The sequence below is a fragment of the Pseudonaja textilis genome, chromosome 2 (assembly GCF_049901715.1).
Source record: "Pseudonaja textilis isolate UNSWEBS1 chromosome 2, rPseTex1.2, whole genome shotgun sequence".
Lineage (NCBI taxonomy): Eukaryota > Metazoa > Chordata > Lepidosauria > Squamata > Elapidae > Pseudonaja > Pseudonaja textilis.
This window is the reverse complement of record NC_141991.1, coordinates 60,849,390-60,862,899: the sequence shown is the minus strand read 5'-3', so window position 1 is coordinate 60,862,899 and position 13,510 is coordinate 60,849,390. Positions and strand designations below refer to the sequence as shown.

The 13,510-nt window shown below is 38.1% G+C and overlaps 1 protein-coding gene across 5 annotated transcripts in view; it reads left to right on the top strand.

The window, feature by feature from the left end:
- MAPKAPK3 (MAPK activated protein kinase 3) overlaps positions 1 to 12,238 on the top strand; it is a 56,186-nt gene extending 43,948 nt beyond the window's left edge. For 3 of the 5 annotated variants that reach the window (XM_026725304.2, XM_087924057.1, XM_087924058.1), the window contains 9 exons: positions 1,280 to 1,419; positions 5,168 to 5,232; positions 6,583 to 6,662; positions 7,012 to 7,138; positions 7,722 to 7,797; positions 8,021 to 8,145; positions 9,201 to 9,286; positions 11,055 to 11,135; positions 12,058 to 12,238. In XM_026725304.2, the coding sequence (XP_026581089.1) occupies positions 1,280 to 1,419; positions 5,168 to 5,232; positions 6,583 to 6,662; positions 7,012 to 7,138; positions 7,722 to 7,797; positions 8,021 to 8,145; positions 9,201 to 9,286; positions 11,055 to 11,135; positions 12,058 to 12,216 (939 nt within the window). In that variant the 3' untranslated portion in view covers positions 12,217 to 12,238. Of the gene's footprint in view, positions 1 to 1,279; positions 1,420 to 5,167; positions 5,281 to 6,582; positions 6,663 to 7,011; positions 7,139 to 7,721; positions 7,798 to 8,020; positions 8,146 to 9,200; positions 9,287 to 11,054; positions 11,136 to 12,057 lie in introns of all 5 variants that reach the window. The other 2 variants (XM_087924055.1, XM_087924056.1) reach the window with 1 other exon arrangement.
- Positions 12,239 to 13,510: the final 1,272 nt, after the last annotated feature.

The following is a 13,510-nucleotide window of genomic DNA, read 5'->3' as shown; positions in this document are numbered from 1 at the left end:
GGCAGGATGAGTGGAAGGCCCAGCAGGGAGGTGCTCGCTGCCTTGGCCAGAGCTCCACCGCCGGGCAGGAGGGCCCGCCTGTCAGCTGCGCTGGGCACCCCAGGCTCTTTGCACTCTGCCCGGCGCCAGGCAGGGATGGCGGCTGGGCACTTCTCCTGGGGTGGGCTGATCCTGCGCTGCAGCCCCGGGAGATTCACCTCCCTATGTGGGGTTAGGCTGCCCTCTCGGGCAAGGGAGGCTTTGTCGTACAGGTAGTAGGGTGTCGTTTTTAAAAGAATGGGCTTTGCCTTCGGATGATGCCCAGGAAGGTGGCGACAGGAGCACCTGAAGCCGAGTGTCTCCACCGGACTCCGGTTGCAGGGAGGAGCCCTGGCTGGCCATGCGTGGCTGCGCCAAATGTCACGTGGCTGTGCCAAATGCCTCGACGTTGCTCCAAACGCCGTGGCAGCATGGGGCAAAGGGAAAGTAATGATGGCAGAAGGTGGCGATATGAAGTGCCCCACCAACACCGAGGTCAACGCAGGCAACACCGGGTGTGCAACAAAAGTACTTCCTAATGGCAAGCGCCCCACCATTCCCCCCTATTTCGCATGTTTTAATATAGGCCTTAATTTGTGGGGAAGGGCTTAATTTCATTTTATGCCTATAAAACATGCTGGGACTTCCTATTGGGGGAGGCCGTACTGTTGGAGAAACATGGTAGTGACCATTCAAAGTTACAAGTGGCACTGAAAAAAGTGATTTATGGCAGTTTTTCACACTCATGACCATTTTAGTATCCCCATGGTCACGTGATCAATATTCAGATGCTTGGCAACTGGTACGTATTTCTGACTGATACTGTGTCCCAGGTCATGTCATCCCCTTTTGCAAACTTCTGACCAGCAAAGTTAATCGAGAATCCAGATTCACTTAACAACCATGTTACTAATTTAACAAATGCAAAGATTCACTTTACAACTGTGGCAAAAAATTCATAAAATGGGGCAAACTCAGTTTACAAATGTTTCACTTAGCAACATAAATTTGGACTCAATTGTGGTCGTAACTTGAGGACTACCTCATGAATTTTCATTCCAGAGTACTAAGGGCAGTTCTTTAAAAACTTTGTTTCCAAGTATAAAGCAGCTGCCTAATCAGTATCCATTACTTCGGGAGAAAATTACTCTTAGGTTGACAGTTTCCATTCCTGTTAGAGTTTTTAAGGAGAGCAAATTTACACAATAAGTTAAAAAAAAAGTTAGCTTAATTGTTACTCCTTCTTCCTGTCTCTTTACAGCTCTTATACGATAGCCCAAAAGCACGACAGGAAGTGGATCATCACTGGCGAGCTTCGGGCTGTCCCCATATTGTCCATATCTTGGAAGTTTACGAGAATATACACCATGGGAAGAGATGCCTTCTAATCATCATGGAGTGGTAAGCATCAACCTCACTAGCTTTATATGTGGAATCATCTTCAAGACGATGATTAGATCTCAGTCATACAATCTCTTTAGTATTAAAAACAGTGGTGAGTTGTCCATAATTCCCAAGAGTATTCAAAGCCTTTTTGGTTTTTAAATTAGATTTCTGAAAATCTTGGGGAAGGAGTTGGGTTCCTACTGTACAGGTAGTCCTTGACTTACAACACTCAGAATAATTTTATTGTCACTTTGAATGTACATTAATCGGCATACATTAAAATGAAATTTCATTGTATATAGCTGTCAAAGGGCCACCACCTCCAATATACACTACCTAAACACAACTTAATAAATAAATAAATATAAAATTATGCATATTCCCACATATATTATATGACACAGAGAAACAACACACTTTAGTCCAGATGTATAAATGTACATGGCGAGACAAACAAATTTTGCGAGTTTGCCAGACGGATGGGATAGGGAACAGAACTGTTACAGAATCTGTCCTGGTAGAAATACTTCAAAATCTCCTTCCATTGCAACAGCACTGAAAAAGTGACTTATGATCGTTGCAGCATCCTCATGATCATGTGATTTACATTTAAAGGCTTGACATCTGCTTTATATTTATGACGGTTGCAGTGTCCCGGGATCTTGTGATCATTTTGCAAACTTCCAACAAACAAAGTCAATGGGTCACTTAACAACCGTGTTACTAATTTTACAACTGCAGTGATTCACTTAACAAATAAGGCAAGAAAAAGCTGTAAAATGGAGCAAAATTAACTTAACAAATTTCTCACTGAGCAACACAAATTCTGGGTTCAATTGTGGTCGTAAGTCAAGGACTACCTGTAAATGTTTTTTTTTCTTTTACCATTGTCTCTGTGAGTGACTACTGGGTCATTGGAAAGTAATCATCTAAATTGGTCCAAATAACTTAACTGCAATTAAATTCCACTCTTCCTATCCTAGGTGATAATGCTCTCTGTGATCAAAGCTAGTCTGTAGTTGGAGTGGCAGTAGAAACATCTATATGAAGAATTCCCTGTTTATTTTTCCATGGTTTAGCGATACTTATGTAGTAAAAGATGGAAAGGCATCAGAATTGCTTTGAGGGTTTATCAAGTTCATCATCCCATTTTCCTCAGTAGCCAGTTTTATGATTTGAAAGTAGGTCTTTACAAGAGGTGAGGATAATGACATCTTCTTGGAAGCTTCTGTATAGATAGCAATGCCATCTGATCTGTTTAAAGTATAATTAATGTATTTATTATCCTTAACTAATACTAGGATAGCTGATTAGGATTGTCTCCATGTAGAGAGAATGGGATGTGTTGCCCTGAGGAATAACACAGATGGCTGTAAGGCTTCTTTTAAAAAGAACAATTTTTTTAAAAAAAGAACAGATGCTCTTAGGAACACATTCCATATTCTTATTCTTGCATCATGAATATGAATATAGTACAGTGGTACCTCAGTACTCAATGGGTTCTGGGAGACACAATGAGTACTACAAACAACAAGTACCAAACAAACCACGTGACTAATGCATGACCCTTTGTTTCCTCTGGAAAGCATTGCAAGTCATAAGGCAGCCAACACCAACAAGTTCTAGCTTGCACATGAACAATCACACAAACAATGAGTACCAAGACAAGATTTTTTTGTCAAAATGCGTTGAGTAACAAATTTGATGAGTTTCAAAGCCATCGTGTATGGAGGTACCACTGTATTTTTCTGTTGGGATTTTCTCTTAAATTAACATTAATCTGCTTGAAACATAAATGGCATCGACTTAAATGTAAAATATACTGCAGTTGATACTTTTTCCATGCTATAGAGAGATACCTTGCCAAATATTTTCTGAAAAGTCTTGTACCTAAAAGGATGAGATGATGAACAAATTAATATAGTTGATACTGTTGGCTGGTTGTCCTGGCAGTCTGTCTAGAAATTGAAAAAGTTGCAGAAGATGGGAGTATATTCAAAGGAATTTGTAGCTATTTTCATTCATGCTAACTATGAAAAAAACTGCTGTGGAGGGAAAGATCAGAGTCAAGTCAGAATCAGTGAGAGACAGAGGCTAATCAAATTCCTTTCATCCTCATTCTAAGACTTACGTATCATTTTCTGAACTCTATATGCATCTGCTCGGATTATGCTTTTCCTTCATAAGAGACTTTTTAGAATCTATATTAGACCAATTTTATATTTCTCTTCAAATACTCTCCAACCTTTCAGTTGCTGTTGCTCTTTTATTGTCTGTTTCCAGAATTCTGATAGCATCAAAACTAGAGAAATTACTTTTAGCCATCCTGCAGTACTGTCTGTTGTGCTCATTTCCAGTAAGGTCAAGTAATAATAGTAGTGATTCAGCTTTCTCTGAAAAGCTCCCATGTATAGCAAACATCAAGCTTTAAAACTCATTGTGTATTCATTTGGTTTCTTTGTTATCAAATATATCAGGGAGGCACAGGGAGGAGCAGCAATTTACAGTCATCCAGTCACAAGTGGGTGATTTATTGCAGCAATGGTCTTGCTGCTAAACATTTAAAATCCTATTAAAGACAGCAGGATTTAAGTAGTCTGCATTCACGACAAATAACATATTTAAAAATATTTATGAGATATATCTCAGACAACCGTGTGAACTTCATTTCCTAGCGCTTCTATGATTCCTAGCCCATGAAAATACATTCTGGGAATAATGGTTACCCATTATTTGAGGATGTAAGTTGTTACTTGTAAAAGTTATTTTTATTTTAGTATATGGCAAATACATGGTCTTATAGTGGTCCAAATGTTAATGTCCAGTCCACCCAGCCATTCAAGGACAGGATGGCCTAGGTTGAAAAAAATCAGGTATTGGGCGGGTGTAAGCTCTTGATGGACATTCAGACCCAATATGATGGATATTTTGTTGAGGAGCACTGAGGAGTAGAGACAAGACCTCACTTAAACTTTACAATTGTAAAATGCAACTAATGGATAAATAAAGATAGTATTACAGTAGTCCAAATTAAGGTCTTCTAGCCATTTCTAAAGGTGAAAAGCCTTAAAAAAAAAATTTTCTGCCACCTTCTTGACCGTACATATTTTACCTCCTCCCGTGGTAGAGAGAGACTTCCTTTGTGCATTGCTGTATATTAGGTAGAAAATTATATAAAGGACATGGCAGTAGGCCAGGGATTGGCAGTACCACCCTTTCCTGTAGTATTTTTAAAGAACGGGCAGGTACAGACAAGGTATAGTTCGATGTACAGAATTTGAGAAGAATCACCTTTTGTTTTATGCTTCAAGGGAAGAAAGTTGCAGAGCAGCCCCAACCGCTCTGCAACTTTCCCAAATGCTTTTGCATCTGAACGGAGTTTCTGGATGATATCATGAGAATATTCTTAGTAATTTGACATGCCTGTAAAAGGCTAGTGTGGAAGACATACTTCCCAGATACCCAGCCACCTTCTTTGTAAGCAGGAAAACTGGATCAATCAGAAGCAGGTGATCCAGAGGCTGCAAAGGCAGACAAGCACAGCAAATCCTTTAGAAACCTTTGAGCAAGGCTTAAACACGTGGCAACGTGATTTGAGATCTTTAGGGCTAGAGCAGCAGCTTTGGGCCTCGATGTCAGATTGGTTTGAGAAACACACAGCAGAGAAGACGCAATGGAGAAATAGTAATTAACCCATAAGAACTGAAATTAGGTGCTCCTTTCGTGCTTGCATTTTGAATAATCTGTATCTTGTTCCCAACAGCATGGAGGGAGGGGAACTCTTCACTCGAATCCAGGAGCGAGGAGATCAAGCTTTCACAGAAAAAGGTAGAGCATCAGAAGTTTTTACAAACACATTCTTGGAAGTTAATACAGGTAATCCTCAACTCACAACAGTTCATTTAGTGACTGTTCAAAGTGACAGTGGCACTGAAAAAAGTGACTTATGACTGTTTTTCACAGTTACAACCTTTGAAGCATCGCCATGGTCATGTGATCAGATGCTTGGGACCTGTTTCCTGCTCATGACTGTTGCTGTGTCCCAAGGTCACCTTTTGTGCAACCTCCTGGCCAGCAAGGTTAATGGGGAAGCCAGATTCACTTAACAACTAGGTTCCTAACTTACCAAGTGCAGTGATTCACTTAACAACTGTGGCAAGCAAGGTTGCAAAATGGGGCAAAACCAGAGGTGGTATTCTACCAGTTCGGTCCAGTTTTGCAGAGCCAGTAGCAGTGATGAGCAGCGGAGATCGAACCGCTTCTCTCCACCGCTCTGCGGTTGGGCCCACCCGCCCAGGCTCCCATGCTCACCTTTATCCTCTGAATTTGAAGCGCAGCTGCTTTGCGCGGAACAAGAGTGCTGCGCGGCAGCTGGTGAAATGACCGGGATCATGCAGGCTTGCAGGAGATGAGTTAGAACGCCTCTGCACCAGCGCAAATGCCTCTGCGCCTGCACAAAGTGTACGTCTGGCACACGCTTGCATGCAAAGTGTGTGCGCATGCACAAAGTGCGCCCACCAAGCCATGCCCACCAAACCGATGGTAAAAATATTTGAATCCCACCACTGGGCAAAACTCACTTAACAAATATTTCACTTAACAACAGAAATGTTAGGCTCAATTGTGGTAATAAGTTGAGGGCTACCTGTATTTAGATAAGCTCTTTATTCTTACTATTTCAAAGGAATTCTAATCAAATCAAAATTGGTAACTCTTTCAAAACTTCTGTAGAGCTTCCGATTATTTTTATTTCTTAATGCCTGAAAACTCAGAGAAATATAAATTTTATTGGAGGTCATGTGAATTGCTTTTAATGAAAAACTATCCAAGGTTAAATAACAAGGCTTTCACATCATGGATTGAAACTTCACCAAATACTGCCGTGTTTATTTCAAAATAAACATGTTTAGTCATTTAAAAAAGTGTTCAGTGCATTGCAGGTATGTAATGTTCATGATTTCATGTCGTTGCTATTACCTTTTAACCAAAGGACTGAGGAGCAGAAATGCCATTGATTAATTAATTAATAGTCATTCTCAAAGCAAAACACGAGTCTTAGGGCTAATTTTATGTTTTTTTCCCTGACATAAACAAGCTGGTTGCTAGTTATAAGCACTGTATATCTCTGAGATACAGCAAGAATGCTAATGTGACCTTTCTGTAAAATAACATTTCTAGAAGCCTCCGAAATAATGAGAGACATTGGAACAGCCATCCAACATCTTCATGGGATGAACATAGCTCATAGAGATGTCAAGGTGAGAACTTCTATAAATGTATTCTAACTATGTGAAAAAATTAACACATCTAAACAGTTGATTTGCATAGGCCTATTTCAACACTGAGAGAAACAGCTTGAATCAAACATTTAAGTCATGCTCTTGGGCAAGAATCCAAGTATCTTTTAAAAGTCAGCCCATTTAAATAAGGTTCAAAGAAGACCTAATGTCAGTTTAAAACTGACCTACAAGATTAAAATGTACTGGTATTTAAAAGTAAATTTGGCTCTAGCTACAAACCAAACAGAATTAAAAATTCAGAAGAGATTAGTACCCAAAATTATCCCGTTCATCTTTATTTGTGTTCTTTTTTTATATACAATTCCAGCCAGAAAACCTTCTTTACACATCCAAAGAGAAAGAGTCAGTGCTTAAACTCACAGATTTTGGGTTTGCTAAAGAGACAACCATACAGAATGCACTGCAGACTCCTTGTTACACTCCTTACTATGTAGGTAAGTTTGGCTTTTCCCTATCTTCTGATTTATTCATTCTGGAAATCAAGAAATTATTACACTTTCATAAATGCAGTCAAGCAGTCAGAGATCAAATCCAAAGGCACCAATCCAAGATTAGAGGGGAAACAACCCTGTGCATAGTCACAACAGGCTAGGAGTTAATTTCCATTGTAAGTTTTGGACTTCAGCAAGCAATGTAGTGTGAAAGTTAGTGTTTTATGGGACTTGTAGGCAAAAAAGACTCCTGTAAAAACTGACAAATTATGCTGGAAGGATGATATAAGCTGATGCAAGCAAATAAAAAATTGCTCACTGTTCTAGATTTACTATGGATAATCACTTTCACATTGCTGGCGGCACTGGAAATAAAACTTGGGATGTCTGTTTCTGACACACACACACATTCATGTGCACTAGTTTACATAAGTAAACTATATAAAGTATTTGTTACTGATGATTAAAATACCTATGTTCAATTATATAACAACTGCTTATTTAATAAGGAAAAAATAAATGTTAGTTAGCATATAACTAACATCTGAAAAACTAATGTTCACAATTCTTTTGTTCTCTTCTTCAGCCCCTGAAGTACTTGGTCCTGAGAAATATGACAAATCTTGTGATATGTGGTCTCTTGGTGTTATCATGTATATTCTGTAAGTGTAAAATGTACATAAGAAAACAAAATTTTGATACGTCACACATTAGCTCCTTGTTACCGTAATGCCATTAGTAAATCAAAAAAATTAGTCACTGGATCATTACTCATTCTGTCAGAAGAATCAGCAGCCATCTGTGACTCTACATGGGACCAGGGAGGGAATATATAGTAAGTTTCTAGTTACCAGAATCTCATCTATATAAGTCCTTCTTTTTCAGTTTGTGTGGGTTCCCTCCATTCTATTCCAATACTGGCCAAGCCATTTCCCCAGGAATGAAAAGAAGAATTCGGATGGGGCAATATGGATTTCCAAATCCTGAATGGTCAGAGGTATCTGACGAAGGTAAACAAGTGCTGTGTATGTTTCCAATAAAACTGCATCACTGATGGGTTTTTAAAATTTCTACTTTTAGTTGGGTAGCATAGGTGCTCATAGAGAGCTTCAAGATGCAAGACTGTCTGGTGGTTAAAGCATCAGGCTAAAAAGCCAGAGACTGTGAGTTCTAGTCCCACCTTAGCCATGAAAGCCAGCTGGGTAACCTTGGGCCAGTCACTCACTCTCAGCCCAACTCCCTTCTCGGGGTTCTTGTTGTGGGGAAAATAGGAAACAAATGTATGTTGGATATGCTTGCCACTTAGAGTTATTTGTAAACATAATGGAGGAGGGATAGAAACAAATAAATAAAATTGGGCAAATGTCATGAATGCACATGCCAACTCATAAGCATTGTAAAAAGAATGGTCAGAAACAAAAAAAAATAGACAAATTGAATTAAATGCCATTTCTTCAAATATTTTAATACAGAGAGAAATTTAGATGTACTGGGCCAGTAGAAAATAAGCAAAAATGTATTCCAGGTAATTTCTCTCCTCCCTGTAGAATTAAAATATTGCAACAGTTAGGGTATTGATCTAAGACTGAGGAGAACTGGATTTGTCAAATTTATTTTATTTGTCAAATTTATACGCCCTTGTCACAAACAAATAACTCTAGGAAAGAAAGCTAAAACAATTAAATTAATAATTAGTAAAACAAATATTATGGTATTAAAAAGACTTAGAAACTATCTCATTGTAACATGTTGTACTCTGACAATAAAGATAATAATAATAAGCCATGAAGATTTGCTGGGTAATTTGGTACCAGTAAAATACCTTTTGTGGCTGCTAACTCTAGAGAGGAAATCACAATGTATGGTCTTATGCTTCTGGGTAAAAGGCAGGATACAAATGGGAAAAGATAAATAGTTCTTAAATATATGAATATGACATATTCATTCTCACTGAACAGAAGAGGAAAAGTGACTAGGATGCATGCATATTTTACAATATTTTTCTTATATACTTTTACAAGCCCTTATTGCCTACGTTATGTTTCCATGTGTATTTTTTTTCTAGCCAAGCAGCTCATTCGTCTATTGCTGAAAACTGACCCAACAGAGAGAATGACCATTTCTCAATTTATGAATCACCCCTGGATTAATGTGAGTCCTGCACAATGGTCTGCCTGTGTCTTGATGTGGGTACTAGGCAACCTGCTGAGAAGATTTAGCATATTACTAATTGAACGAAGGCTCTATCTGTAAAAACGAATATAATTTCTCCCTCACAGTATGAGGGCAGACTTGGAGGGTAGAGGGGGAAAAACTCTCTGTGAGTGGCAGTCAAGGACATTACACCCCCAACCCAACTGCTCTCAGCTAGATTTAGCTTTCGTTGCAGTGCACACATTCTCTTTCTCTTATTTATAAAAAGCTACATTACCTCATCAACGTAGGACTTATTATTAGACCTCCGAGGCACCATCGTGCTACACAGTGTTGATATGAATAGAGACCTCCTGCTTTGGGGGCGTTCTCAGTTTTTGGCAGAAGACTGGGAAAACTCAAGACAGGGAAGGGGGAGGCTTAAGCACGGCTCTCTCAGAAAATTACATCAGAGCTGTTTCTGATGTAGATGCCAACTAACTAAAAGGCTCTGGGAGTGTTAAAGTAGACTCCCCTCTGGAGTGGAAAAGTGCTGCTGAAGCTATGAGTTTCCCATCTGCATACTGCCAGGCAAAAGATACCAACATTTTCTGGAGTGGATTCTGACATCTATCAATGCATTTAAAATAGCTGTTTTAAAAATGTATTTATACCCTTGCCAAGAAAAATAAATCTAAAGAGATTAAATGCCTTGTGAACACAAAGTCCAAGAGAGCAATTTGAATACTCCATAGAGCAAATGGTTAAATAGGGAGTTGTCATTTCTCTCAGCCCAAAGGGAACCTAGGCTGAAAAGGGATCTCAGTTTCAACAAGAAAGGCTCAAAGTTAAGCAGACAAATGAGTTGAGCATGTCTGTGAGGAGAAAGTCCTGCTTTCTATCCAGTCACCAAAGTTGAAATCGATGTATCAAGATTTAAATTTCTAATATAAACAATTCTGGAGAGACTTGGAATCTGTCTCTCTATTACAGAAACTCTGTTCTAGCATTTGCTATTCCTCTGAGCCAGAAACCTAGATTGAATTACATTTAGAAACACAAACATAGGTCATAGTGTAGAACGGATTAATTTGGACATAGGGATGTCAGTTGATCAAGAACAAGAATAAGCTTAGCCTTTGATTCAAGGGTTGTGTCAACCTCATTGTGGGCTTTAAGCAGAATTTACAAACTAAAATGTAAGTGTAGCTGTGATAAGAGCTTTTGTTTTTACAACTTATCTTCCCGACAATCTGTTCCAGTTCTTATTCAGCTATGTGGCCTATAAATAAAAATATTTTAAAAGGAGAATGGGACCTTGATGTTAAAGAGCTGCAGAATTTCATGCCGCAATAGATGGCAAAACTAAATTACTTTATGAAGAATATGGTTTTGAGCCTTATTATGAAGTTTGAGATTTACTTTGGGGGAAAGGGTCTGTCTGGAAGCTGAGTAGCAGAAGGGGAAATGTTGTGCTTTTCCCTGCTGCTGCAAGCTTTATCCTCCTTTGACAAGTGTTTGCTGAGGGAAGCGGGAAGAGCTCAAATGTGATTTTCTCCTCTAGTTTTTAGAAAATTAATTGCCACACTCTTATGGAAGTTATGCAATTTTGTGATTATGAAAAATGTGGCTGCCTCCCAAAATGCAGCCGCCTACACTCTTTCTCACATAGCTTAGGAGACAAGTTTCTACATTTTGAACACAACTTCTTTTTTTAAGAGCAGATAATGGTTAGTGTGTCAGCAGTCTGTCACAAGAAATCATCTCTATTGATTGCCTCTCTTAGCAGTCCATGGTGGTGCCACCAACCCCTCTTCACACTACTCGAGTCCTGCAAGAAGATAAAGATCACTGGGACGAAGTGAAGGTAATCTTTGTGCATGTGCAGAGTTGGGTGGAGATCTTCCTTTTTATGGATAGTTGGAAAACAATGTTCTCTCTAATTACTTATAACCCCAAGTAGTGTGAAATAGCACAATGGTTGCTAAAACATCTGCAGATAATGGACTGGGAGAATTACTAAAGTTAGGCATAGAGAGACAAGCAAGGTTTTAGTAGCAGAGTAGGTGTTTAATTTTTTTAATAGATTTTAGCAAAAAAGGTCTGCAGTGGCTGAAGCCAGGATTTTTACTTTAATCTTTCTTTAGTATGCTTTTTGGCGTAGGCGGTTTGGAGGGTTTTTTTTTAAATAAACGTGCTAGATCTGTCCAAATACTTATACTATTTTTTAAAAAAAAATCTTATTTTCTTTGAAAAATAATGGAAAATTGTGCCTTTGATATTTCTCCAAAAGTTGTGGGGGCTACAGTGAAAGTATATATAATGTGCTTTGTAAGGTGTCCATCCTTATTCAGGCAGATCTAGCAAGAATAGGCAGCTTGGGCTTTCAGATGGTTTGGACTTTGAATACCCACTTCACTTTTCCACTAGTGAAGTGCCACTAGTGCCACTAGTTTTCTTAGAAGTTTTCCTAATGCCAGGTTGCCTTTGACATAGGAAAACATTAAATTCCAGATACACAGGGACAGCGTTAAAGATATACTCCTTCACCGAATGTTCCTTACAGGTTTAATTTGATTCTCAGGGTCTTTTTGTCATTGATGTGTAATATTTAATCCTGCATTATGAATTGCTTTTTTCATTACAGTCTACTACATCTGGTATATAACTTTCGCAGGGGGAACTCTATAGTTGTTACTTTTGGCTGAGATCCTTCCTTCTGTAGACATAACAGGAGACAGACTTTTTTTCCCCCTTTAAATTTTGCTGTTACTTTTTATGTATTTTAGGAGGAAATGACTAGTGCTTTGGCAACCATGAGAGTAGACTATGATCAAGTAAAAATTAAAGATTTGAAAATATCCAACAATCGACTCCTCAACAAACGGCGTAAGAAACAAAAGCAAGGAGGCACCTCAACTGCATCAGCTGGCTGTAACAACCAATAAAGGCGAGAGAAATAAAATGAAATAATTAGTTGAACTAAAATCATCACACAAAGGATACATAACTGAAACACAAATGTGGATGATAAGAACCTTTTATTTCAACACACTGGGCCTTTTTCTACAACGAATTTTGTTAATCATTATATTATATTTTAGTATACTTTATCTAAGGAGCTGCAAGAAACCTTAGAATATCAGTGAAGTTTGGATAAATAAATATTTCTTGTGGTAATGCGGGTTCAGTGCTTACAAAAGCACAGTCACAACAAGCAATTCTAAATCCCTTTTTTCATATAAAGCAATTAGAGCATCCATTTCCTTAACTCTCAGATGATGTAAGGACATAAATGTGATTAATTTAGACTGGATTATGCTGAATCCATTCAAGAGAAATAGATTAAACCATGCATAAAGCAAAGGAGTAAAAAAAAATCAGATTATTTACAAGAAGCAATCAGAAAGTTATGAAAAAGTAAGTTTTTCATATATTTTTGTTGATTTTCATTGTTCATTTCTATTGTATTTAATGTTCTTATCACGTTAATGCTCTTATTTTATACACTGTCCATCTGTATAAGGAAGTATTGCTTTTTAGTCTTTGGGAAATATTTACAATTTAAGGCTTAAGGGATTATTACAAGCTTGCTTCCATTCTTCCATTCAGATCATGGAGGTAAGAACAGTGTAGTTAGTCATATGTGAAGTGGGCACACCTTTTTAAAAAAAATCACAGGAAACTTCCGCTGGCTGTCTTGTGGGATCCACAAACAGGTATGGGTGCAATTGCTACATTTTACTATTTAGATGTTCCATTTCCTTGTTTACATATAGGCCATAATTTATTTTTATCACAGATTTTTTTTTCAAATTGTTTACTTTTTAAATTAAGTATCAAAGATTAATGTATAGCAGTAATCAACCAAAATATCATTGTTTATGTCAGCATCCACAACTTTGCATGAAGATTTTAGCCGAAATATTACCCAGTTCAGAAGGAAATGATTCCCAGATGCATTATGAATTTTACTAAAAGAACCATGATATAGCTATCAGGTTGAAGATAGAGGGAACATTTTTTACATTCTTTTCCAGCAATACAGAGCTTCAAATGGTCTGAGGTTGACATGGTAGCAACATCAGAGAGGACAGGGGTAGAATTATTGCCACCCCTTTCCTTCTTGTGATGTTATTTTTAAAAAAAACATATTAAACCAATTGGCTCTACTTCACATATTTTATTTATATTCCTTTTATTTATCTATTAGTGAATTTCCATGAGAAATCTTGGGAAACT